The sequence below is a fragment of the Trichechus manatus genome, unplaced genomic scaffold (genome assembly GCF_000243295.1).
Source record: "Trichechus manatus latirostris isolate Lorelei unplaced genomic scaffold, TriManLat1.0 scaffold00083, whole genome shotgun sequence".
NCBI lineage: Eukaryota > Metazoa > Chordata > Mammalia > Sirenia > Trichechidae > Trichechus > Trichechus manatus.
In genome coordinates this window covers 11,762,835-11,789,339 of record NW_004444019.1, presented here as the reverse complement: position 1 = coordinate 11,789,339, position 26,505 = coordinate 11,762,835, and the positions used below count along the sequence as shown (strand labels likewise).

The 26,505-nt window shown below is 42.1% G+C and overlaps 1 protein-coding gene across 3 annotated transcripts; it reads right to left on the bottom strand.

Annotated features, from left to right (window-relative positions):
* Nucleotides 1-12,402: 12,402 nt before the first annotated feature.
* On the bottom strand, nucleotides 12,403-25,731 carry LOC111821421 (uncharacterized). Of its 3 annotated transcripts, none has more exons than XM_023735850.1 (5): nucleotides 25,603-25,731; nucleotides 18,635-18,745; nucleotides 14,163-14,441; nucleotides 13,799-13,978; nucleotides 12,403-13,057 (listed from the first exon to the last, which is right to left on the bottom strand). In XM_023735850.1, the coding sequence occupies exons 3-5, from the start codon at nucleotides 14,392-14,394 to the stop codon at nucleotides 12,885-12,887; spliced, it is 585 nt and encodes a 194-aa protein (XP_023591618.1). In that variant the 5' UTR covers nucleotides 14,395-14,441; nucleotides 18,635-18,745; nucleotides 25,603-25,731; the 3' UTR covers nucleotides 12,403-12,884. The 3 variants fall into 3 exon arrangements, with proteins under 3 accessions (XP_023591618.1, XP_023591619.1, XP_023591617.1); XM_023735851.1 differs by having other exon boundaries at nucleotides 18,635-18,741; nucleotides 25,603-25,643; XM_023735849.1 differs by lacking the exons at nucleotides 18,635-18,745; nucleotides 25,603-25,731 and having other exon boundaries at nucleotides 14,163-14,614.
* Nucleotides 25,732-26,505: the final 774 nt, after the last annotated feature.

Here is a 26,505-nt window from a genome sequence, read left to right as displayed (position 1 = left end):
TTAAGAGCTTGGCTGCTAACCAAAAGGTTGGCAGTTTGAACTCAGCAGCCGTTCTGTGAGAAAAAGATGAGGCAGTCTGCTTCTGTAAAGATTTACAGCCTTGGAAACCCTAGGGGGCAGTTCTACTGAGTCCTATGAGTGAGAATTGACTTGACAGCAATGGGAATCTTTATGGAAGCAGATTTCCAGCCCTTTCTTCTGCAGCACCACTATTACATAAACTATGCAAGGGACTCTTTTGGAAATCCCCTTTCATGTATTTCTGTCAGAGTTCTCAATCTTTCCTTCACTGCTTTTAAAAACAACATAGTGAATTCATTTAAGACCAAGCAAGGAAAAATGTCCCTTATTCCCTGAGATATTCTGGTATAGTTTGTCTGCAGGGTAAGGCTGGGAGCGGGCACAGACTTCTCACTGGCTGCTCAGATGGGTTGTAAGTCTTGCCTTCTTGAGTAGACAGTTTTGCTGAATCATGTGGATAGATAAGCTTAATAGTTTTTTCCTTTCCCTTTTTCTTTCTGAATATGGTTATCTACAGGAAAATTTGCTTTGGAGAAGCAGCCTAAAAATTCTGAGGCAAAAGCCTTTCATTTTATCTTCTAAAATAGTAGCTAGCAATGTAATTCATTGACGTAAGATTGATCCATTTGTGGCTAACCTTGGGATCAGCTTTGGAACTAGGAATTGACAAAATTTGGAATGCCACAATTCTTTAAAAAATCATAATAGAAAAAAAATCATTAATAAGCAAAAGGGTACAGAGTCCAAATCAGCAGAGTAAATGCACAGTTTTTGGCAGGGCCTGTGGGATTCTTGCCAAAGTTTTAAAAGAAGTTCAGTAAAAAGTAACTAATTGTCTCTCTATGGCAAAACAAGCCCTATGGAAATGTAAAGAGAGTGGGATAATTATAACGCAAAGTAACAGAAACAGTCCTTCATTGATAGTCCTTGAAAAGAGGACAGTCAGGGGTGGTAAAGAAGCCTGATATCCCAAGAGAAAGGGCAGCTCTCAGAAAAGATCTGGATCCTGGCAGATGAGGCTGCTGTCAACCCCGTGAAGTTTCCGGAATGGCATGAGGGATGCCTGGGGTGGTCTGGGGTGGTCTGGGGTGGGCTGGGCTGGGGACAGTTGTTGACCAGGTTCTTTCCAGCCCACATCTTCTTCCCTTCCTCTCCCCAGGCTTCTGCAGGAAAACCACAGGGATTTGGGCCTCCTTTGTAAACCACGTCAGACTTGCCTGATAACCATCACAGAACTGAAGGAAGAGCCTTGCAGGAAGCTACCAGACAGTTGACAGGGTGTTGAAAGCACTGGCACTATGTCTCACAGGTAGTCCAGGCTGCAGGTGTGACATGCAGGGGGACTCCTCTTGGTGCACCATACAGGACAGATTGTCTTGGCTACACTGATTGTAGTGTAAAGGCAGGAGGATGGTCAACTTAAAAACCAAAACCCACTGCCATCAAGTCGATTCCAACTCATAGAGACCCTATAAAACAGAGTAGAATTGCCCCATAGGGTTTCCAAGGCTGTAAATCTTTATGGAAGCAGACTGTCACATCTTTCTTTTATAAAGTGGCTGGTGGATTCAAACTGCCGCCCTTTTGGTTAGCAGCTGAGTGTTTTAACCACTGTGCCACTAGGGCTCCATGGTCAATTTAGGCCAGGCTGAATTGGAGAAAACTGGAAACCTTGGAGAGTGTATGTCCCTAAATGTGACTTTACAATAGGTCACAATTCAGTGGACACAGTGACCTCTATTTGAGGATGACAGTAGGAAAGCATGTAGAGCTATGAAGGAAAGGAATCAGTGGTGTTAGGAATGAGGACCTCTTTTCTCTCAGGGATACATACTAAAGTCTTTACAGATAAAATGATATAATGGTTTGGATTTGCTTCAAAATAATCTTGCTGTGGGGAGGGGCAGTGGTGGTGGTGAGAGAGGATATATAGAGGAAACAAGATTGGCCTTGTTTTAGTAGCTGTTAAAGATGGAAGACAGGTAGAGAAACAGTATATTTGTTGGAGTTTTTATATTAAAAAACATAAAACACTAAAAAAGAGGATGGTCTCTATGCATGTGCCTTCCCTCCAGTTCAGCCAGGGGTAAATGTCTCCAGACGATTTACAACCATGTGAAATGTTTGTTAACTTGCTTCTTAAGTCTCCTCCAAAAGATTTCTATCTTACCCTCTGAACAGCTGTAATGGAGGCAGGGCTCCTGCAGGAGAACTGGCTACTGAGGATTAAAGAATTAAAGTTCTTCTGCCTGGATGGAGATATAGTGTACATTCATGGATTTCTGAGACACAAATACCCACATCTGTAACAGGCTCCTAGGTGAATTAAAAATTACATACAAAAGAGATTGATATAACACCCATGAGAAAGCCTCAGTTTGGAAGGTAACAGGTTGTTGGTTCAAAAGAGCTGAAAACAGAGACAAAAGAGGGAACATGGAGATGAGGAGCTCAGAAATCTTAAGGGTGATTTCCTCTCAGCACCTAAAAAGCAAGAGACCACTTCCAAGGAACATTCTATGGTTTATCCAGATCTTTCTGAATTTAGAGTGCCTCATCTCAAAGACTGGGATGGATTCTCACAAGGGGAAAGGAGAACTGGCTCTCATGCTCTTTTCCTCCTGGTCCATTCCCATAACACATCTGTCAGGAAAGATCCTAAGCTGAATGCTAAAGTCCTGCGCTTTGAATAAAACACAGCATGCAAGAATCAGGGGCTTTTAGAGATTATCAGAATTAGTCCTAATCACAGAAATCTGTGGAGAGGAGCTCTTTTCATCACTGGGGGATAGACCAAACCCAAATCTGTTGCTGTCAAGTCAATTCTGACTCATAGTGACCCTATAGGATAGGGTAGAACTGCCTCATAGTGTTTCCAAAGCTGTAAATCTTTACAGAAGCAGACTGCCACGTCTTTCTCCCACGGAGGGCTGGTGGGTTCAAACCACCAACCTTTCGATCACCAGCTGAGCGCTTAACCACTGTGCCACGAGGGCTCCTCCTGGAAGATAGAGAGGGCGTAATTTTCCTTTCCTAAATAATTGCACTGAAAGTCCCTTGGTCATTAAAGAAGCTATTAATATCAACAAGTGGGATCCAACCATCTTTTGTGTCCCAGGGGTTTCTGACTTTTAAAATATTAACTTGACAGATCCATGAATCTCCCTCTTGCTTATCCTCAGGGCTGAATTTAAGGGAGGGAATTCTAGCCCGTGCTAGCCTATCATCCATACATCAGCAAGTTACTGAGATAAGATAAGGTGGTCCTGGAAGGGAGAGAGAGAAAATGATATAAAGAAAACTACATGGCAGATGAAAGAAGTGTTATCATCTTTAAAATAGAGCCCCAAAAGAACACTAAAGAGGGGAGGGAATATTTGAAGAGGTAACAAAAAATTTCCCAGAATTAGAGAAAGATAGAAGATCTCAAATTGGAAAGACTTACTGAGTGCCAAATAATGAGAAAAAAACTCACAGTTATGTTATAGTGAAATTTAAGAACATTAAAAAAAAAAAAAAAACTGAAAGCTTTAGAGAGAGCAATTAATTAATAAGAATTAGATTGATATTAGATTTGTTAAGAGCAATACTTTTTCCCTGTCCAGTCGATTCCGACTCACAGTGACCCTATAGGGCAGAGTAGAATGGCCTCATAGTGTTTCCAAGGAGCGGCTGGTGAATTTGAACTGCCAGCCTTTTGGTTAGCATCCATAGCTCTTAACCACTGCGCCACCAGGGCTCCTCAAGACCAGTATTTTTCTGCAGAAAGTCAATGTTCAAAGTATTGAAAAGGAAAGAACTTTGAAGCTAGAATATTACAGCCAGCCGAACTATTATTTAGATGGGTATAAAATAAGCACATTCTCAAGGATAGAGAGCCTTAGAAAATTCACCACAAAAAAAAACACTCTTTGAAAACATGCTTCAAAGAAATACTTCAGTAAGTAGCGAATAATAAATTCAGGAGAACACAGAGATATGGGAATTAAGGGTGATTAAATAGCAATGCGAAGTTTTCTGTTGTCTAAATAAGCTAGGACCAAAATAAAAAGTGTACTTCCATCCAAAACTAAAATTCTAGAAAATCCAACATGGAAAAGGGTGATATGTGGGTGGGAAGATGAGAGACAGATGAGTGTGCTAGGGTACTTGTATTATATAGGAAGCTAGTGATATAATTTTTTAGGGGAAAAAAGAAGTATAGGTCTTCAGAAATTAGGGTCATGTGCAGAAGAATAAAATTTGACCTCCCCAGTGAAAAGTAGATAGAAGAAAAAGGGAAAAAACGATGTTGTTAGGTGCCGTCAAGCCAGTTCTGACTCATAGTGACCCTATATACAACAGAACAAAACACTGCCTAGTCCTGCTTCATCCTCACAATAATTGCTGTGTTTGAGCCGATTGTTGCAGCCACAGTGTCAATCCATCTCATTGAGGGTCTTCCTCTTTTTTGCTGACTTTCCACTTTACCAAGCATGATGTCCTTCTCCAGGGACTGGCCCCTCCTGGTAACATGTCCCAAAGTATGTGAGACGAACTTGTGCCATCCTTGCTTCTAAGAAGCATTATGGCTGTCCTTCCAAGACAGATTTTTTCCTTCTGGCAGTCCAAGGTATATTCGATATTCATCACCAACACCATGATTCAAACGCATCAATTCTTCTTCGGTCTTCCTTATTCGTTGTCCAGTTTTCACATGCATATGAGACGATTGAAAATACCATGGCTTGGGTCAGGTGCACCTTAGTCCTCAAGGTCACATTTTTGCTTTTTAACACTTTAAAGAGGTCTTTGGCAGCAGATTTGCCCAATAAAACATGTCATTTAATTTCTTGACTTCTGCTTCCATGGCCATTGTTTGTGGATCCAAGTAAAATGAAATCCTTGACAACTTCAATCTTTTCTCCATTTTTTATGATGTTGCTTATTGGTTCAGTTGTGAGGATTTTTGTTTTCTTTACATTGAAGCGTAATCCATAATGAAGGCTGTAGTCTTTGAACTTCATCAGTAAGTGCTTCAATTCCTCTTCACTTTCAGCAAGCAAGGTTGTGTCACCTGCATATTGAAGGTTGTTAATGAGCCTTCTTCCAATCCTGATGCTGCCTTCTTCTTCATATAGTCCAGATTCTTGGATTATTTGGTCAGCATACAGATTGAATAAATATGGTGAAAGGATACAACCCTGAAGCACACCTTTCCTGATTTTATACCATGCAGCATCCCTTTGTTCTGTTCGAACGACTACCTCTTGGTCTACGTACAGGTTCCTCATGAGCACAATAAAGTGTTCTGGAATTCCCATTCTTTGCAATGTTATTCATAATTTGTTATGATCCACACAGTCAAATGCCTTTGCATAGTCAATAAGATACAGGTAAACATCTTTCTGGTATTCTCTGCTTTCAGCCAATATCTATCTGACATCAGCAATGATAGCCCTTGTTTCATGTCCTCTTCTGAATCCACTTGAATTTCTGGCAGTTCCCTGTCAATGTACTGCTGCAACCGTTTTTGAATTACCTTCAGCAAAATTTTAGCATGTGGTATTAATGATATTGTTCGATAATGTCTGCATTCTGTTGGATCACCTTTCTTTGGAATAGGCACAAATATGGATCTCTTCCAGTTGGTTGACCAGGTAGCTGTCTTCTAAATTTCTTGGAATAGATAAGTGAACACTCCCAGTGTTACATCCATTTGTTGAAACATCTGAATTGGTATTCCATTAATTCCTGGAGCCTTGTTTTTTTCCAATGCCTCTGTGCAGCTTGGACTTCTTCTTTTGATACCATCGGTTCTTGATTATATGCTACCTCCTGAAATGGCTGATCATCAACCAGTTCTTTTTGGTACAATGACTGTGTATTCCTTCCATTTTCTTTTGATGCTTCCTGCATCGTTCAATATTTTGCCCATAGAATCCTTCAATATTGCAACTTGAGGCTTTAATTTTTCTTCAGTTCTTTCTGCTTGAGAAATGCCAAGAATGTTCTTCCCTTTTGTTTTTCTAACTCCAGGTCTTTGCACATTTCCTTGTAATACTCTGTCTTCTTGAACCACTCCTTGAAATCTTCTGTTGAGCTCTTTTACTTCATCATTTTTTCCATTTGCTTTAGCTACTATATGTTGAAGAACAAGTTTCACAGTCTTTTCTGACATCCATTTTGGTCTCTTCCTTCTTTCCTGTCTTTTTAATGACCTTTTGCTTTCTTCATGTATGATGTCCTTGATGTCATCCCATAACTCATCTGGTCTTCGGTAATTAGTGTTCAATGTATCAAATCTATTCTTGAGATGGTCTCTAAATTCAGGTGGGATATACTCAAGGTCGTACTTTGGCTCTCATGGACTTGTTTTAATTTTCTTCCGCTTCAACATAAACATGCATATGAGCAATTGATGGTCTGTTCTGCAATAGGTCCCTGGCCTTGTTCTGACTGATGATATTGAGCTTCTCCATCATGTCTTTCCACTGATGTAGTTGATTTGATTCCTGTGTATTCCATCAGGCGAGGTCCATGTGTATAGTCACCCTTTATGTTATTGAAAAAGATATTTGAAATGAATAAATCATCGGTTTTGCAAAATTCTATCATGGGCTCTCCATTGGTATTTCTATCACCAAGGCCATATTTTCCAACTACTGAACCTTCATTATACGAAGATATAGTAGATAGAAAACATTAAATAAAATGGTTGAAATAAGTATTTATAATCAATATAAATTGGTTAAATTCACCAACCCAGAACAGAGACTTGAGTGCAAAAATAAGATGCAGCACTAAGTTAGCTCTAAGAGACACACCTAGAATAAAGAACATAAAGTTTGAAAATAAGGGGATGGAAAAAGATAGCCAGCAAATAAGAACAAAAAGATATCCAGATTAATAATGTTAATATTAGAAAGATAGATTTTTAAGGGTGAAAAATATAAAAAACATGATGAAAAGGAGCACTACATACTGGTAAAAAGAACAATAAAGCAAATAAATACGCTTGATCTTTTGACAGGGAATTTTCCATCCAACAAGTAGAGAATACATATCCTTTTCAAGCAACACGGAATATTCACCAAAATTTACTTCAAATGGTCACAATGGAATCCTCAGTAAATTCCGAAAAATCATCAACACATTGCGTTCTCTAAATAAGTACTCAATTACAAAAGGAGATATTAAAAGCCCTATATATATCTGGACATTAAGTATTTTATTAAAAAACTTTAAAAGTTATAAATTTTCCTCTTGTGCGATTATCAGAAACAAGAAAGAAGAAAAAGAAATGAGGTAAACATTTACTTCAAAAAAATTAGAAAAATCAGAATAATCCCAAAGAAACAAAAAATAAGGAAATAAAATGGTTAAAGCAGAAACCAATGCAATATGAAATGCACAAACAAAATAGTGCGAGGGTTATGCATTGAATTCTGTCCCCTCAAGAGATATGTTAAAGCCCTAGCCCTGTACCTGTGAACATGACTTGGTTTGGAAATATGGGTTTTCTTTTGTTAACATTTAGGTTAAAAGAGGTCGTGCCAGAGTAGGGTGGGTCCTAATCCTTCTCAGCGGTGTCTTATAAAGGGGGAGAACAGACAGTCACACAACAGGAAGAAGGGCTATGTAACAGACCAGATGCAGCTGCAAGCAAAGAACATCAAGGATCTCCCACAGCCACTAGAAACTAGGAGAGACACATGGAACAACAGTTCTTCTCTCAATGCCCTCAGAAGGAATCAACACAGCTAATACCCTGACTTGGACTTTTAGCCTCCAGAACTGAGAGAAAAAAAAGCTTCTGTCTTTGAAAGCCACCCTGTTTGTGGTATTTTGTTATGGCAGCCCTAGGAAACTATGACAGGATAAACAAAACCAGAAGCTGGTTCTTTGAAAAGATTAGTAGCACATGAATCCATACTGATAGAAATAAGTGACTGAAAAATAAATGGGGGAGTGTCTTAATTTCCTAGGGCTGATGTAACAATTACCACAAACTGGATGGCTTATAACAATAGAAATTTATTCTTTTACAGCTCTGGAAGCTAGAGGTTCAAAATCAAGGTGGTGGCAGAGCCATGCTCCTTCCAAAGGCTCTAGGAAAGAATCCTTCCTTCTCTTTTCCAGCTCCTGGTGGTTGCCAGCAATCCTTGGTGTTCCTTGGCTTGTAGATGCATCACTCCAATCTCTGCCTCTATCTTCACATGGCCTTCTCCCCCGTGTGTCTGTGCCTCTGTGTCCAAATTTTCCTTTTCTTACAAAGGACATCAGTCATATTAGATTTAGGGTCTACCCTAATCCAGCATGACCTCATCTTACATAGACTACATCCACTAAAAGCAATATTTTTGTGCAAGTCAATGAAGTGATATTCTAAATAAGGTCACATTCACAGGTTCTAGGTAGACATGAATTTGTGGTGGACATGACACTATTCAACTCAGCACAGGGACAATACACAAATTTCCTATGCAGAAGAATTCTAAATAATTTATGTAGCTACTTTGCCTTCAAGGAGGTGGAGAATAATTCTTTACTCCTTAAGTATGAGCTGTACATAGTGACTTCCTTTCAAAAATTACAGTATGGAAAAAGTGATGGGAGTAGGCAAACTTTACAGTGGAGAAACCTGACAAAGACTACCTCAGCCAGGTGATCAAGGTCAACATGAACAGTGAAGTCATGTTGATAGTATGTACCCTTGATATGATGTGATGAAAAGGACACTTTACCTATATCGTCTTCCTCCCCCAAATCCAAAACTCCTGTCTAATCATGAGAAAAACATTAGACAAATACCATTTAAGGGACATCCTATAAAATACCTGACCAGTACTCCTCAATACCGTCAATTATCAAAAACAAGGAAAAGTTTGAAAAACTGTCATAGCCAAGAAGAGCCTAAGAAGACATGATTAAATGTAACATGGTATCCTGGGACAGAAAAAGGACACTAGGTTAAAAATGAAGGAAATCTGAATAAAGTATGGACTTTAGTTAATAATATTATATACATATATGTGTGCACATGTATACTACATACACACATATACCGTATTTTTATGCAAATAATGCTTTCTTTTGCCAACTTTGCCCTCCCCGTGAGGTATTTTCATAAGTGCACTATGCTAATTTTTTCCTACAGCAACATGTAAAAAGGAACTGGCATAGCGAAGCTTATGAACCTACCTCACGGGGGGAGCGCACGGTTGGCAAACAAACGTAGAAGGCGTGTGTTATTTGTGTAAAAATACGGTATGTTATTAATAATATAAGTTCATCAATTCTAACAGATGTACCATTCTAATGTAAGATGTTAAGGCCACTGTATATTTTGAATGCCTTCCAAACTAGGAGGTCCCTAGGTGGCGCAAATGGTTTGCAATCAAATATTAACCTAAAGGTTGGCAGTTTGAACCACCGTGGAAGAAAGTTCTGGCCATCTGCTTCTGTAAAGATTACAGCCAAGAAAACCCTATGGAGTAGTTCTACTTTGTAACGCCTGGGGTCGCCATGTGTTTTTGGTTTTCCAATCTAGGGGTCTCATTTTCCAGCACTATATCAAGCAATGTTGTAATCTATATGGTTTTAATTGGCTAATTTCCAGGAGTAGACTGCCAGGACTTTATTCCTAGTCTGTTTTGGTCTAGATGTTCCACTGAAACCTGTCAACCATGGCACAGGACTGGGCAATGTTCTGTTCTGTTGTACACAGGGTCATCATGAGTCGAAGTCAACTTGATGGCAACTAACAACAATGTAAAACATTAACAACGGGAAACTGGGCGTGGGGTATATGGGTACTCTCTATACTATCTTCACAATTTTTCTGTAAATCTAAAACAGTTTTAAACAATTTGAAAGTTTATTTTTAAAAGGCAGATTTGCAGCTCTGGACAGACAGTGAGTCTAAGTGGTGGCAGATCCTCAAAGTTGTCGTCAGTGACAATCTGGCAGCACAGAAAGAACACCCCCTGCAGCAGGGGGCCAGTCCCAGAGGCCTCAGGCCCCAAATGACCAGAGTCCTCAAGCATCTGACCACTGCCCTGGCCCGAAAGAGCCTCAGGTCAGAATTCTTACAAGAATCCAGTCTGATCATGGCCCAGCTGAATGACGTGGAAGATTATAAAGAAGCTTTCGACATTTATGCCATTCAATGCTCGCTGCTGACAGCAGTCCGCGTGCCTTGCCGTTGCAGGTTGCAGGTAATTGGGGAGCCTAAGCTACCACAGGCAAGGCCTGGGCTTTTTCTCCGTGGAGGAGTCCCCAACGTCACATGACCTGGAGCCATTGGAGACTCCCTGGAGCTTCCTGTTTACCCTGTGCTTTGGCTGGTGACTAACACCAGAAACTCCTGCACATACTGCAAGTAATTTCAAGGCTAGCAGCAAGTTGTTTCCTCAGAGCTGAGGCTGAAAAGAATCTGAGGCCCCATCTTATCAGTGAGGGAAATGGAAGAAAAAACATTTCAGTAAATTTTCCTGATAATATGCAACTTAAAATGAGCTGTGGTGGTGCAATAGTTAAGTGCTCAGCTGCTAACTGGAACCTGCCAGCGGCTCTGCAGGAGAAAAGGCATGGAGATCAGCTCCTGTAAAGATTACAGCCCAGGAAACCCTATGGGGCAGTTCTACTCTGTTCTATAGGGTCGCTATGAGTCGGAATCCACTCAATGGCACACAACAATGCAACTTAAGCAGCAACTTTTCTCGATAATTAACATCTTATACAGCATATATGGAGCCCTGGTGGCACAGTGGTTAAGAGCTCAGGCTGCTAACTGAAAGGCTGGCAGTTCGAATCCACCAGCTGCTCCTTGGAGACAATATGGGGCAGTTCTACTCTGTCCTTTAGGGTTACTGTGAGTCGCAATAGACTCGACGGCAACAGGTTTACAGCTGTTTATATGATCAAATGGCCACAAGGTACAGTGAGTTTTTATTCATTCATAACACATCTGCATTAATTAAGGCTAATGGTTAAGACATATGGTAATTAGTTTAATAGTTAATCATCCAAGAATTAACTATGTGTCTAGGGCCTCAGGGATAGAAGAAAGTATAAATATCCCTGCTACCATAAAGGAGTTTATAGTCTATTGTGAGAGAATGTATTCATATAAGAAGAAAAATGGCAAAAGACAGGTGTTATGGATTGAATTGTGCCCCCCAAAATATATGTTGGAATCTTAATCCCTATACCCGTGGATGTAATCCTGTTTGGAAATAGGTGTTTCTTTGTTATGCTAATGGATCACACCAGTATAGAATGTGTCCTCAACTCAATCATATGAGTTATAAAGAGCAGATTAGACATAGAGGCACATACAAACTGGGGAAGACAGACACCATGTGAGGATTACCAAGGAACCAAGAAACACCCCAACCTTCCGACAAGCAAGGAATTCATATGACTGAGACTCTGATTTGGACTTCTAGCCTCCAGAACTTTGAGAAAATAAATTTCTGTTCTTTAAAGCCACCCACTTGTGATACTTCTGTTACAGCAACACTAGGAAACTAAGAACAGAACACAGGCAACCCTTTTATTTGTAAAACGGGGTATAATCACATTTACTTCATAGATTTTGAAGATCAGGTTAAACAATACACTTAATGAAGAACCTGGCACATTCTAAATGCTCAATAAATGATATTTTAAAATTAAAAAAGGTGAGGGGCAAGTTTGGTCAACAGGTCTTGGGATCTGATCCAGAAGTAATTGGTCAGTGATCCAGAATATGCAACTTCACTTGGTGTGCAATGAAATCCTTTATTTTTTAAATTTATGATAATACTCTAAAATGTACAGAAATAAGTGACAGTAAAATTGTTTAATTCAAGAAGCTATTCTATTCTATATAGAATAACTATAGAAATAATGAAGCAACACATACTGATGCTTTTGCTATAGTTATGTAGTAAGTTGTGTACTCACTCATAGTATGTGTTTTGCCATTTAAGTTATTAAAGGGAGACAAGATAGACTTGTTCTTTTTAACTGAAAGTTAAATGGAATGAAGTCAGTTATCGATGTTTCAACACTTAAGAATTTGACTTATAACCCGAAACTATTGCCCTTACTCTTCAAACCTTGAATCAAAACGAACCCGAGGTCACCTTGTAGCTAAATAACAAATTGGCTCACAAAATAGTGAATATCACCCGTAAGTACTATGCTGCTTTAAAAAAAAATCACCTATGTGAGACCAAACAGTCAACAAGGACTTTAAAACAAAGATGAGGATGTAAGGGGAGCAAGAAACTAGATTAATGGAACTGGAACAACCAGAATGGAAACAAAGAAATTATTCTTGGATTGTGAAGAAGGTAACCAATGTCACTGAACAACTTGTGTAGAAATTGTAGAATGGGAATCTAAACTGCTATGTAAACCTTCACTGAAAACACAATAAGTATTAAAAAGAAAAAAAAAAGAACTTGACTTATAAAATTTGTTTTATATCACTGAAAATGATTTTTCTACATTAGCATTAATGAAAGAATAAACAGGAATATTCCTCCTCACCCACAAAAGCTCCCTGGGACATTAAAGATCCTAGTCACACCTACCTAATACAGAAAACTATGAAAAGCAGAACAAATTTTTGGTAATTCTTAGCCTTTTCCGATCTTAGAACAAGCAAAGAAGCCTTTTTCTCCCATCAACACTAATCCAGGTATGTTGTTTTTTTCATTTATTTTTTATTAGAACTCATGTTCAGATCTTTAAACAAGTCTCTCTGTAGGAGTAGGGAAGGTGAAAAAACATTTGTTTCCCCTCAGTCATAGGGCCAAAAGCAGAATTCAGACAAGGCCGCTGAGGCCAAGGCTTCAGACATAGCCCCACTCCGTGCACTGAGCTTCTGATCAAAAAGATCCCACTGTTTTGGCAACAGGTTCCCCCAGAGTCTCCCGACCTATTTCCAGGGACTGCATCGCTTTATCCAGGCTGCTCATCACTTCGACTGAGAGGAAAGCACTGGACTGAGGATCCTCTGTTTCAAGCGACTTCATGGATTCCAGACCGAGCATCGCTGTGCCTGGAAGGAAAGCATGGAATTGAGCATGTAGCATGTATGCTGCTCAGAACATACAGGATATAAAGGGAATGTGAGCCCACAGGAAACACTGCTACCCCAGTGGTCACCCTAGAGGAGACTACCTGCATTAGCATCACCCAGGACACTCAATTAAATTATGATAGTTAATATTTATCAAGTACTTCCTATGTGTTCTAAGTGCTTTAGTATACGCATTCATTTAATCCTTGGGAAAAACCTGTAAGTGGCCAGTTAGCACAACCCCATTTTACAGAAGAGGAAACCAAGGAACAGAGAGGTTAAGTAGTTTGCCAGCACACCAACTCCTGGCGGGGGGGGGGGGGGGCGCGGCGGGGAGGCAGGCTGTGCTGGGCAATTTGCATTTTTACAGCTCTCCTGGGTTTAATTCTGTGCCTGCGATCACTGAGTACAAGACCTTCCACTCTGGAGTTTTATCTCAGAAAGTAGGATCCAGTTGGACCCCTTCTCCATCCCTGAAAAGGAAGATTCACCTGGACAGACTGGCGGGAAGGAGCTGGGCTTCCCTGGATTTCCCAGCTGCCTCCCACAGTGACTCAGTCCTGGGCTTCCATGATTACTCTAAAAGCCCAGGAATCCTAGCATCCCAGGATGTGAAGGCCTTCCAGTTTGGCAGGAGAAGAGTGGTGGGGAGTGAAGAGAATCCCTTAGCAGGGCCTAGGTCTGCAACACCTGGAGACTGGGCACAATGAAGCTCCTCACCTCCACACTGTTTCCTGCGGGACCTCCCTGCCAAGATGTGAATAAGTCTTTTGGCGCGTTTCCGGTACCAGTGTCTCCCGGAGATGAGGATCTCAACTTTGCCGTCGGAGTCCGGCTCTCCCACCTGGAGCAGGACTTTGAACTCACGCTCGAACCCCGGGAGGAGGACTTTGCTTGGGCCTGTGTAGAGAAGAGGATTACTGAGGGACTAGGCAGGATGGGGAAAGGCTAGGAGGAGCCTGCGGAGGAGAGAGGGAGTTAGCCACTGGAATCCTGGCCCTGCCTTGGGTCTGCTGTCGGTGGCTTAGGGTGGGCCCTAGAAGACCAAGGTGGGGAGGGGTGGTAAAGACTCCAGTGCACTCACCGAATATCTTTTCCAGCAGACACGCCTCAACGTGAAGCACCAATGGTTTCAGAAAGTGCTTAAACCTGCCCCAGTGCGGCAAGTGTACAAAAGGCATCCCTTCCCGGAGTGGAAACCCTTCCCGTCGGCTTCGGCGCTGTACAGCGCCGCCCTGCTGCACTGGATCACCCGGCTGCACGGGGTCGCCCTGTTGCACGGGATCGCCCAGCTGCATGGGGTCGCCCTCCTGCATGGGGTCGCCCCCAGGCCGGGCGCCATCGCTCGCACCTAGGACAGGATCTGGAAGAGAAAACCCCATATGAGATAGCGGCGGAGGCGAGAATGCGTGCGCGGCCCACAGCGCCCGGATAATTCCTTTCATAAGCCCCGCCCCCTCCAAGGGCGCCCGCTCATTGGCACCCTCGGACCGGGGCCAGCCAATGAAGGGTCTCAGCAGCAACTAGTGCTAACCTCCAGCCAGCCCACCGGGAGAGAGAAACCTGGACTGGAATATAAGCTTTCTTTGAGTTCCATTGTTTCCCCCGTAATAAATGTTATAAAACCGTGGGGGTTATCAAAGGTGCAATGGTCACCAACACTAGTTACGGTTCAGAAACTCATATCTCTGAGCACTGGACACACTAGTATGAAGATCACTTCTGCAGTGGCGTTCAGCTAATACCGTTTCCATACAGCAGACCGGGATTTATGGCGACCTCACGTGTGTCAGAGTAGAACTGCACGTCATAGGGTTTTCAATGGCTGTAGTAGGAATTGAGGAATCCCTGGGTGGCGCTATAGGGTCGCGGTAAGTCGGAATCGACTCTACGGCAACGGGGTTTTTTTTTTTTTTTTTTTGAGTTATGGGTGCCACAAACAGTTAACCACTCGACTCTCGACACAAACGTTGGCAATTCAAACTCACCCAGAGGTACTTCGGAGGACAAGCCTGGCAATCTGCTTCAGAAAGGTCACAACCTTTAAAGCCCTATGTAGTAGTGCTACTATGCACACACTGGGTCAGGATGGATTAGATGGCAGCTGAACAGCAAGTGGTTTATTTTTATTTTTAATCTTACGGAAGTAGATCACCAGGTCCTTCTTCCACGGTGCTGCTGGGTGGATTCAAACTGCCAACCTTTGTTAATAGTTGCGTACAAACCGTTTGCAAACGGTCTGCAACACCCAGGGGCCTAGACTATAAAGATAACTAACATTTATTGTGAGTTAAATGCTTTACAGCAACCTTTTGAGGAGAGTAGGAAATGGAAGTGGTGGGATTAGGATGAATCCAGAAAGTAAGGAGGCTCTCAAACCTCTGCTGTACTATAATGCTGAAAGGATTTGACTGTTTCTTACCATTGGTACTTCTGATGTTACTATAGCTTTGCTTGTCCACAACATATCAAACAACACAATTGTCTCTTAGTATTCAAAACATCAGCTACCAAAAAATTTCAGTTATCCCAAATCCCTTGCTGATACTATGGAATTCTGAAACCTAACACCTCCTTCAATGGCATGCCTTTATAATGCACACTGATTATAAGCCTCTTTTCTAAGGATATCACTTAAGAACTAGTTTTAGTATTGCTCAGAGCAATCATTTAGCACATGCCCTAATACACTGGTTCTCAAAGTGTGTGGTCTGAGGGATCCCTGGGAGTCTCTAAGACCTTTTTGGGGGTTCTATGAGTAGGAATCGACTTGACAGCACACAAGAACGAGGTCAAAACTATTTTGATAATAATACCTTATTTGCCTTTTTCACGCTCATTCTTTTACAAACGTATAGTGGAGTTTTCCAGAAGCTATGTGGCGTGTTACATGTGGTATCACAGCAGACTGAACACAAAGCACATATGAAAACCCAGCTGTTTTCTACTAAGGCAGACATTAAAGATTTGAAGAAATGTAGAATGTTACTCTTCTCAATAGAACTCTTTTGTTGTAGAAAGTAGTTATTTTTCATAAAAATGTTATTTATGTTAACACGTAATGGGTTGATATTTCTAAATGAATAAAGGAATATTTTTAAAAGCTTCTCAGCTTTAATTTCTAATACAGTAAATATCACACAAACAAAACCTCTTTGAGGTCATCAATATAAAGGAGTCCTGAAATCAGAAAGTTTGACAACTACTACCCTAGTAGAAAGGAGTTCCTAGGTGGTACAAATGGTTAAGTGCTTGCTGGTAACTGAAAAGGTGGAAGTTCAGGACCACCCAGAGGTACCTTGGAAGAAAGGCTTGGTGATCTACTTCTGAAAAATCGGCTACTGAAAACGCTATGGCACACAGTTCTACTCTGACACACACGGAATTGTCATGAATCAGAATTGATTCAACGGCAACTAGTTTTTTACCTTAGTAGAAAAAACCTAAGACGATGTTAGGAGGCTTTGAAAACAGCTTTTACCTCCCCACTTACTATCTGAATGCAATTTATCTGCCTCTCTTGCCTTTAGTTTATTCACTATAAATTTAGGAGATTAATTCATGGAAATGTTACATAGTTGAGAAAAAATACAAATTATCAAGCACTAAACAATCTTATTACATGTTTGACCAAAAGCCTGGGTAGTGGGCAGGAGAGTTCTAAAGCCCTGATCCATCTGTCACTGCAGAACCCAGATCACACTGGGCCACTGTCAGAAGTTTAGATGTACGACTACTTAAGACCTTATCAGAATAATTAAAAAAAAAATACATACCTTATTCTTAAGAGTTGCATGCTTAAGTACTGAAGCATGAAATAACATGATGTTGACAACTTACTTTCAAATTGTTTAGCAAAAAAGAAAAAAGTCTCTTTACAGACATACATGCATAAAGTAAGTAGCACAAAACGATAATAAAACTGTTGAACCAAGATGGAAAGTTTATGGGTGGTCACTGTCCAATTCTTTCCAATCCGTAAGTTTTTAAGTTTTCACATTAAAAAGGTGTAAAGTAACAATAATAGTTTCGGTGGCTTTAGAAAGTCAACAGACATACTCTTTTTTGCAGGAACTACTGAAAAAAGGATGATTATTAATTTTTAAAAAAATGCAAGGACATGGTAAAGCGCTTATAAAGGTATGCAGCAGATAATGGATATTCTTCCCACTCCAGAAACCCATTCCCCTCCCTAGAGGCAACACTGTTTAGTTTATTATTTGTCGTTTCAGAAAGAATATATATATATGTATGTATGTTTAAAATATATAAACATATATGTGGGTATAAAGTGGACTTGCATTGTATGTATATTTAAACTTACCAGAATTTAACTACAGGACAAGAGAGTAAAGGAGGGAAGGAAAACGGGGAGGTAGATAGTTCAAGAAATAATAATTTAAATTGTACAAGTGATTCTTCCTGTCATTCCACTCAATGAACAAGTGTGAAATGGAGAGCTGACTTTCTTGTTCCCTTGGTCAATCTTGGTTTCTGAGGGCCACTCGGTGTGTGAGCATCTCATCATGATGACTGTGATTATACAGTAAACCGGAACCTGTGTAAGACAAAAGCTGGAACCTGTATAAGGCAGAAACCTGTCAGAGAAGGAAAACTAAATATTTTCCACTAATCAAGAGTGATAGGAAAGTAGTAAGCTGCACCATCAATGGCAGAAAACTTGAGAGATCTGGAAAAATAAGGCAGTCCCATCCACTGAGTTCCGGCTCTCACAGGTTTCACTGTAATAGTTCAATATTCCAATTCACCTCTTCCTAAATCACAAGCTTTAAACTAACAAAGTAAACACCTTAGGAGGTAACTTTAGAACCTAATGCCCCACAAAAGATGCCACTCTATCCTTTATACAACAGCAGCACACTATATGCATTGTTAAACAGTTCTAATGCTTAGAAACCTCTTCTCCATTTTGAGCCAGAATCTACCTCCCAAACCTCTGACCATGGGACTTCTTAAACAATGACAATCCTTCAATGAGGTAAAGGTTGCTCTATCATGTGTCTTTTCCTACTCCCACTAGAAGTTTCTTTTATGGCTGAACTAGTTCTGATTTCTTTAATCATTTCCTTAATGACCCTGTCTAGTTAAAGTAATTATATTTATTTGTTGCTGAAGATACTGAGTAATTAAACTTACTTTAATTAAAAAAAAAAAACAAAACTAAACACTCTAGCTAAAGAAATAAATTGTGTGTGTGTGTGTGTGAAGGCAAGGACCCTTCTGGGTGGACATGTGTCAAGCAAGACAATCACTTCACATCTGAATACCAAAGAGTCCAGTTTTCTCATGGAGTGACATCTGTCAACAAAAATTTCACTTAAATATAGTAACCATAGATCCCAAACATGGAATTTAGAGCATCCTTTATACTTCATCATGCTAACAATCCCTGAGGAAAGGGCAACTTAAAAATCATGGTTTTGACTGAATAGGGCCCCTCTCCCTCCCAGGTACTTCAAGAGGAATCTATGGCTTATTCAGAAGCTACACACACACACACACACAAACACACACACCCCATCCTGTCATTCTTACCTCCAAGACGGCTTTTACTTTACAAAACAAATATGGAGAGAGTCTCTCTCCTCCATCAAGCTCTGAATTTGGTTGGGTGGACTCTGGTAGTCTGACACATATCTGCTCTGTCTTGAAAACAAAAACAAAAATATAAGTGGCTGGAGAATCACAATTAAGGGTGAAGAAATAAAACTTTACCATTTTATAGCTATTTCTTAATTAATGTCTCAAGTTAGCTGCTTTCTCTAATGTACTGTACATCACATTATTTTAATGAAGACGTGTGTCTTTTGTTAAAAAAATGAAAAAAAATTCAGCAATTTTTCCTTCAAGAATGAAAATTTACATGAAAGAATTGAATGTTCAAATAACTATTCTGCTTTTCAAAGCCACCATTTTTATCTCTAAGCCTTGATCTTTTCAGGATGATAAAGCATAGCCCATCAGGCCAGCCTAGGAGCTGGCCGAAAGGGTGAAACATGAGACTAAGAGGGCTGAGAGACTCCTGAGTGCAGAGCTGAGCTCTCAACAAAGTGCTATAAGGGTTTCCACCTGGGAAACCCAAGTCCCAGATACCAAAGGATTTTGCATAGAAGCAGCACAGGTACTGGCCTGAAGTCAAAGGTTCCTGGAGGAAGGCCCCAGACTGTGAACTTTGAGGTGATGGGAAAATGGGAGGTGTGGGGAAGAGTGATGGAACAGGAACGCAACCAAGTAGGATTCAGACCAAAAAAGAAACAGAGGGGCTAGGCCAAAGAGGGCTAATCATTCCTTACTTCCAACTTTAGAGTATTCAGGGCAACCTAAGAGAAAGGAACAGAGATGAAACAAGACTACCCCTGTGTTGATAATTGTTGAACCTGAGTGACAAGTACATGGGAGTTTATTACTATATTCTTCTCTCTACTTTTATGCTTGAAAGTTTCCAAAATAAAAAGTTAAAAAATACTCATTCATCGCAATCCACTTTCTATAGGATTGCATTCACATACCTGAGCCTTTCTAGGGAAGATAAAACAATTTATGGACAAGTTCAAATCATCAATGTCGAATGGGTACTCAGGCCTGCCTTGCCACCTTACTAGGTTAAGTGTGTTCTCACTTAGTGACCTCTACTATTTCTTACCTTCTCCGTCTCTTCGAACAGTTGATGACTGTCTTATCATTACTGTGAAAAAGTCATCAGATTGGAATGTCTTGATTTCCCTACAACCAAATATAAAAGTTCCCTGACTCTGCACAGACCTCTTTTTTCCCCTCCTGTTGCAATGAAGGTGTTCTTCACCCTATACATGACAATTAACTGCCAATCCTTTCACCTTTATATCCCATCTCCTCTTTTTTCAAGGGCTTTGCTCCACTCAGTTTCTCTCTCCTGCATCATCAACCTTTATCATTCAGTCCCCAGCACATAAACATGCTTCTGTATCCCTAGTCTTTAATAAGCCCTGTGTGACCTAACACCTCCAGGTACTACCTGATTTCTCTGATTCTCTCCTCAGCTAAGCTCTGAGAGCTGTATTTGTGTGATGCTTCCACTTCATTCTTCAAGACTTTTCAATTTGGCTTCTGACACATCAGAACTGCTTTCGCTAAGGACACCAATGGCCAGTGTAGCTAAAGCCAATTTTAACTTTTTTTCTGGACTTATTTTAAATCTTTCTGGGCTTGTCTGCCTGGATCCCTTGGCAGCATTCCACAAAGCAGACCACTTCCCAGACAGGAGGATCATTCTAACCCGCAGAGTTCCAGGAGCTGAGCTAGGGCCCCAACCCACCATCCCTGCACCTCAAATACAGCTGGAAAACTCATACAGTGTATCCAAGGACCAAGTAGAGGACGTTCATGAGCCTTCAAATCTGAGCGTCCCTGTACCCTGTGAGCTACAGGCTGTAGGGAGGCATGAATCTGTACCCCTCTGTCTTGTCAGGGAAGCAACTCCCAGACAGGTGCAGGTGGGCCAGAGAACCTCTCATCATTTTTACAGGTTGCCTCTCCTTTAAACTTGGAGTTTACATGTATCCCAGGAGGTGGGGGCAATCCTGCAGATGTTCCCCAAAGAAACCCGGGTGGGCAGAGCTGGGTTTTTCCCTTCTTGATCAGCCCCAAGGGTTCCTTTTCATGGTGACCTCAACTCTGAGTCCTCAGAGCTGTGGAATTACACTCTGGGGGTAACCAGAGACTCAAAGAAGTCTTCTGGAAAACCGACGGCCTCACAGCTCAAGAGACATAGAAGGTGCTGTTCACCTTCCCTCCAGGCCCTGGGAAGACAGGATGGGTCCCTGGAAAGTGGGAATTGGGTGTTGGGACTGTAAAGACCACCCAGAAGCTTCCAGTTTGAGTTCCTGCCTTTTATGGACAAAGCGAGACCTGAACAGCTGTCTTTAGGGAGGGTCATTTCCCCTGGGCCCACAGGAGCTAGAACTAGGGTTTTTGTTTCATGTATGAATCCTGTAACCTTTAGGGGACTGAGGTGTTATTCTTATCATTTAATGAAAAAGGACCTCTGCTTGGAAAGGTTAATTAGCTCGTTTCAGGGGGTGATCAGATAGAGCATTAAAGTGCCTCTAGCCTGAAGCTTTTGAGCTAACCAGGGCTTTTACTCTTATCTAGGCCTGCATTGGCCACTCTGGTCCAACCCTTATAAACCTGTTGCCATTGAGTCAATTATGGCACATAATGACCCTAGAGGAGTGACAGAGTAGGGTTTCCAAGGCTATAATCTTTATGGAAGCAAACTGCCACATCTCTCTCCCTCAGAGCGGCTGGTGAGTTCAAACTGCCAACCTTTCAGTTTGCAGTTGAGTGTTTTAGCCACTGTGCCACCAGGGCTCCTTCCAACCCTTACTGCCCACCCTAAATAATCATCTAAAAAAGAAAGAATAGGAAAATCTGATGCTTATAGAAGTTGAAATGTCTACTTTCAGAACTGCTACATGATCATGACAAATGAAACAGCAGTGTAGATCTGGACTGAGCATGTCCCCCAGAAGGTAATAGTCTTATCTTCTGGCATAGGCTCAACGACGATGAAAGAGAATCTGAAAACCGAAACTTATGTACTTTCCTGTTTGTGTGGTAAACTATTCTGGGACCAAGCATACATTCCTGTTTCTATGCTACATAATACTGGTCCAGGCATAATAAATTAGCTGCTTGTTCCAGGAAATATCTGCTCCTGAAAGATAAGACTGTGAACCAACTAAAATGGCTAATTTATCAGGACTAACAGTTTGCTAGGTTAAGACTGGTTTCAAGATTCTCAATTTGCTGTGCCCACCAATCCACAACTATTATGTTGCAGATTTTGCCCAATCTGGACCAGCTCCCCACTATTTAAGATCTGACTTAAAATCACCCAGCCCAGTCCCTAAAACCCTATATAATCCTTCCCTAGCTTTCCTCTTCTAAGACTGTAGTAAGAGTCTGTCAAGGTGGTGTAGGAATTCTAATAAACTTAGCTTTGCATGATCAAAGGTTTTTCTGGTGGGACTTTTAGGGAGTCAACAGTCAGCACTACATATATAAAAGCATATTTTGTAAACTGCCTTTTTTTTTTAAAAAAAGGGGTCACACCATAAAGACTGTTGTGTTACTTTTTTTTTTCAGTTCACATGTCACAAGGGCACCCTACCTATCAGTACAAATAGGTCTACTTCAGTCTTCTTAATAGCTGTTTATTATTACAAGGTATGAATGTCTCATACATGTTTCTCATGCTTTTTTCACTTGGATTCACAGTAAAAAAAAATGTTTTATATCACAAATATATATCTGAAAAAAATTAATATACTTTATTCCATTCTACCTACTGAATTGATTTCACCACCCTGTAATGGGTCACAGTCTGCAGTTTGAAAAACAGTACCATCTATTTATCAACTGACCATTTCCCTAGTGTCTCATTTACTCATTTCAATTATAAATAATGCTGCCACATTATTATAAACTGATCCTTCTGCAAATATTTTAAATGGGACAGACTCCACAGGATGCTGACAGTGGTTATCACAGCGCAAGATCCTTTAGGACCTAGGAAATAGAGGGGCAGCTCCTGGTCCCATTCTAAGTGGTCAGGTCCCCTAAGCTCCAGTCCTTTTTCTTTCTGCCACCCCTTCGGCTCCCTGATCCTGCACTTTGGCACTACACTTTAGTTGTCCCTAGGACCATTCTCAATTTTCCCCTGCCCTAGTGAGGCCCTGGGCTCTCTCCTCTTATGCCTGCCCTGCTCCTCTGGCTTGGGGTCCTGCACCAGGAATCCCAAAAGCTGGGGGAAGGAGACTATTAAACTAATTATCATAGTTTCTGGCCCAACTGGGCTTACAAACAGGCTTCCTGGTGGGGCTTCTATGCTGTGAGCATTTGAATACACTATGATCGCTAAGGTTCTGGACCCAGCTCTTGAACTACCAGGCTACAGATTTAGGTAAAGCTTCTTATCTGCTACTAAATGAACATATACACACTTTTAAAACTATAAATAAACTACCATATTTTTACAAAAATAACACATGCCCTCTGTGTTTGCCAGGTGTGCCACCCTGCCCCACCATCACAAGGCACCCTCATAAGCGCCACCATGCCAATCCTCTTCCACATGTTGCTGTTAAAAAAAAATTAGCATAGTGCGCTTATAACATTATTGGGTGGGTGGGTGGGGCACCACCTGCAAACAAAGGCAGAAGGCGAGCATTATTTGTGTAAAAATACCGTATCCTGGGGTTTTGGTTAAGAGCTCTACTACTAACCAAAAGGTCGGCAGTTCAAATTCACCAGCCACTCCTTGGAAACCCTATGGGGCAGTTCTACCCTATATCAAATAGGGTCGCTATGAGTTGGAATCGACTCAACGGCAATGGGTTTGGTTTTGATTTGGGGTTTTGGTGGTATAACTGATTATGCTTCAATACTCATCACATTATTTTACTTACTAGGTTGTTCTTACTATTTTGTTATATCAATAAGTCTGGCTTTTCTGGTACTGTGCTCTAATCACAACTCATTTTTAAATCTCTTCAGTCACGTATCTGACTCTTCCTTAAGGGGCTCATACATCTCCCTGACATTACACTGTATTTCTCATAACTGTCACCTGTGCTCTATGCAGAAAATGTGGTCACCTTTGTATCACAAAACAGATCACTTAGTTCCAACACCAGAATAATCTAGTCATATATTTCTTACCAGTATATGTTCTATAGATTTCCATGTATATATGAGTATATATAAGAATATAGATTTTTATGTTTACTATTTAATGGTTTAATAATGTTCAGTGAAGTGGATTTTAGTTAGGCACTTTCAATCTCATTGTATAAATAAAACAGAGATGAACGTTTTTGCTACTTAAACTATTTTCTACTTTTAGGATCATTTCTTTTAGACCCTTAAGTGAAGAGGGTCTTGATACATATTGTCAAACTGGATGTAGTTGAGGTTGTAAGCTCATTCCAAAATCCTCCCCACTCACTCAGAACCCAGATACTGCTGGCTGCCTAGGTCAGTAAACAGCTTCCAGTCTCTCAAGTGGACCATTCCAGTCCATCCTCTGGCCAATGTCAACCAAAGTAGCTCCTCCCCTTTGCCCTGGCCGGTCCTGGTTCCACTCTGGCTCATTTGCTTCCAGTCTTGGGTATAGGATCATTGTTCGTTGTCTTTTAGTTTGCTTCAGCTCATGGTAACCCCCATATACAACAGAAGAAACCGCTGCCCAGTTCTGTGCCAATCCTTGAGTCCATTGTTGCAGCTACTATGTATTTTGAGTGTCTTCCAATCTGGGGGGAGCTCATCTTCCAGTACTGTATCAGATAATATTCTGTTGTGATCCATAGGGTTTTCACTGGCTAATTTTTGGAAGCAGATCACCAGGCCTTTTTTCCTAGTCTTAGTTTGGAAACTCCATTGAAACCTGTCCACCATGGGTGACCGTGCTGGTATTTGAAATACTGGTGGCATAGCTTCCAGCATCATAGCAACATGCCAGGCACCACAGTATGACAAACTAGGTCTAGGATAACTCATTTTAATTTCTATCCCACATGTCTCTGGCCTGGGTCATCAGGCAGTGTCCCCAGAGCAGCTCTACCTATTCCCATCCTGAACGGCCCATCAAGTTTCTGGTTGAGCACTGGCACTGGGTACACCTTTCCACAGAATCTTCACACCTGTAGGTCTCAGTCAATTCACAGGTCCTTGGTTCCTGCAGGCCCTTTTCACCTAGGGTAGGAACACAGCTTTGCCCCAATATGCCAATCAACCTCCTTGCATCTGCTCTGACTTAAGACTCATAGGCTTTTGTCTGAATTGGCTGACAGGTCAGAAGCCGTAGGCTGAAAAATATACTAGTCAAGCCCTAAAGCTGGAACTTGTGTAGGTACCTGTGTCCCGTCACTACTGAGCCCGCCCTCCCTACAACAGTGATCTCACTGAAAAAGACACAAACTTAAAAGAGGTTGCAGGCCCCATGCCACGGGGGGAGGGGGGGCCAGAGCAGACCTTCTGTCAATATTCTTAACTCCTTGTCCACAGGAGCTGAACAAAGTACCTCCCTCTCAATATCGTCGGGGGGAGGTGGAGGGAATACACACATACACACAAAAAAAACTTAAAAAAAGATTCATCCAATTCTTCAAATTCATGCTTGAGACCATAAGCCCAAAGGGATAAAAATGGGACCCAGATGAAAGAAATGGCAGAGATATGAGGCGTGCATTTTCCTCCAGCCCGAGAGGTAAATACGGCCAGTGGGATCCTATATACACTGAGTGTGATGCTTAAGAGGCTGTTCACTGGGGATGTGGAGCACTTCAAGTGCCTCCCTGAGGATGAGCCTAGGTCACACCTCAGCCCCTGGAGTGCGTAAGGCACCCTCTCCCCAGGCAACATTCCTGGGAGCCTGGAGCTCCTTAGAGGCCCCAACCCTGCAGCTTGGGAGACCCAGGCCTCGGTCCGACCCGAAAGCGAGACTTTGCCGGGAGGCCACTCACCGCGCAGCTTCGCCGGCTCAGTTTGCGGTGCGTCCAGGCCTGGATCATCGCCGTGGGACTTCCCTCCGCACCTCCGTCCCTGGACGCGACCCGCCAAGCCGGCCTCCCGGGCTTCCCGGGCTCCCCGGGCTCAGGTGCGGCTGGGCCTGCGGCGCTTTGAGTGTGGAACCGCAGGCGAGTGGGCTGACGCGCTCGCCCCAGCCGCACTCCCGCGGAGCCACACATGGAAGACGGCCGAAGGGCACCCAAGCGCTCCCCGCGCTGCTTCAGCGCGCTTCCGGCGGGGCCGCTCCTATTTCCGCCCGAGCGTGCCTCGCACCCCGCGAGCCGGGAGCACGGGGAAGGGCCGGCTGGTCTGCACTGCTGCCGGCTCTTTCAGTCTGGCCGCCGCCGCGGATACCCGGCTCACAGGGCTGGCAGGGCAGAGTGCCCCCACCTTCATGTATGCCGGCCACGCCCCGCCTTGGGCGACCGGATCCCCTGTGTGGTCTCGCACACGGTTAGTCCCGTGAAGGGGCGGAGAAGCCAGGGTGCCCGATGGCATCACGGAGATGCTCAGTCCTGAATTTCTACCCTGGCCACCAGCTGCTGCTTGGAAACGCTGTGGGGCAGTTCTACTGTGTCCTATGGGGTCGCTATGATTCGGAATTGACAGCAACCAGTTCTGAACTATCTAAAATGAGTCCTAGTAGTGCAGTGGTTAAAGCGCTCAGCTGATAATCGAAGAGTCGGCGGTTGGAACCCGGCGGCCCCTTCCAGGGAGAATGATGTTGCAGTCGGCTCAGAAGATTTACAGCCTTGAAAACCCTATGGGGCTGTTCTACTCTGTTCTATAGTGTCACTATGAGTCGGAATCCATTCTTTAGCAGTGGGTTTTGGTTTGGGCAATCTGTTATGTGGGCT

What these genes read in the sequence shown, in the direction of transcription:
- LOC111821421 (XM_023735849.1), bottom strand. Translation starts at nt 14,523, where the DNA reads ATGAAAGGAATTATCCGGGCGCTGTGGGCCGCGCACGCATTCTCGCCT. An exon ending in TCTGCTGGAAAAGATATTCG is followed by an intron (nt 13,979 to 14,162) that starts GTGAGTGCACTG and finishes TTCTCTACACAG; the next exon opens with GCCCAAGCAAAGTCCTCCTC. An exon ending in CCGCAGGAAACAGTGTGGAG is followed by an intron (nt 13,058 to 13,798) that starts GTGAGGAGCTTC and finishes CTTTCCTTCCAG; the next exon opens with GCACAGCGATGCTCGGTCTG.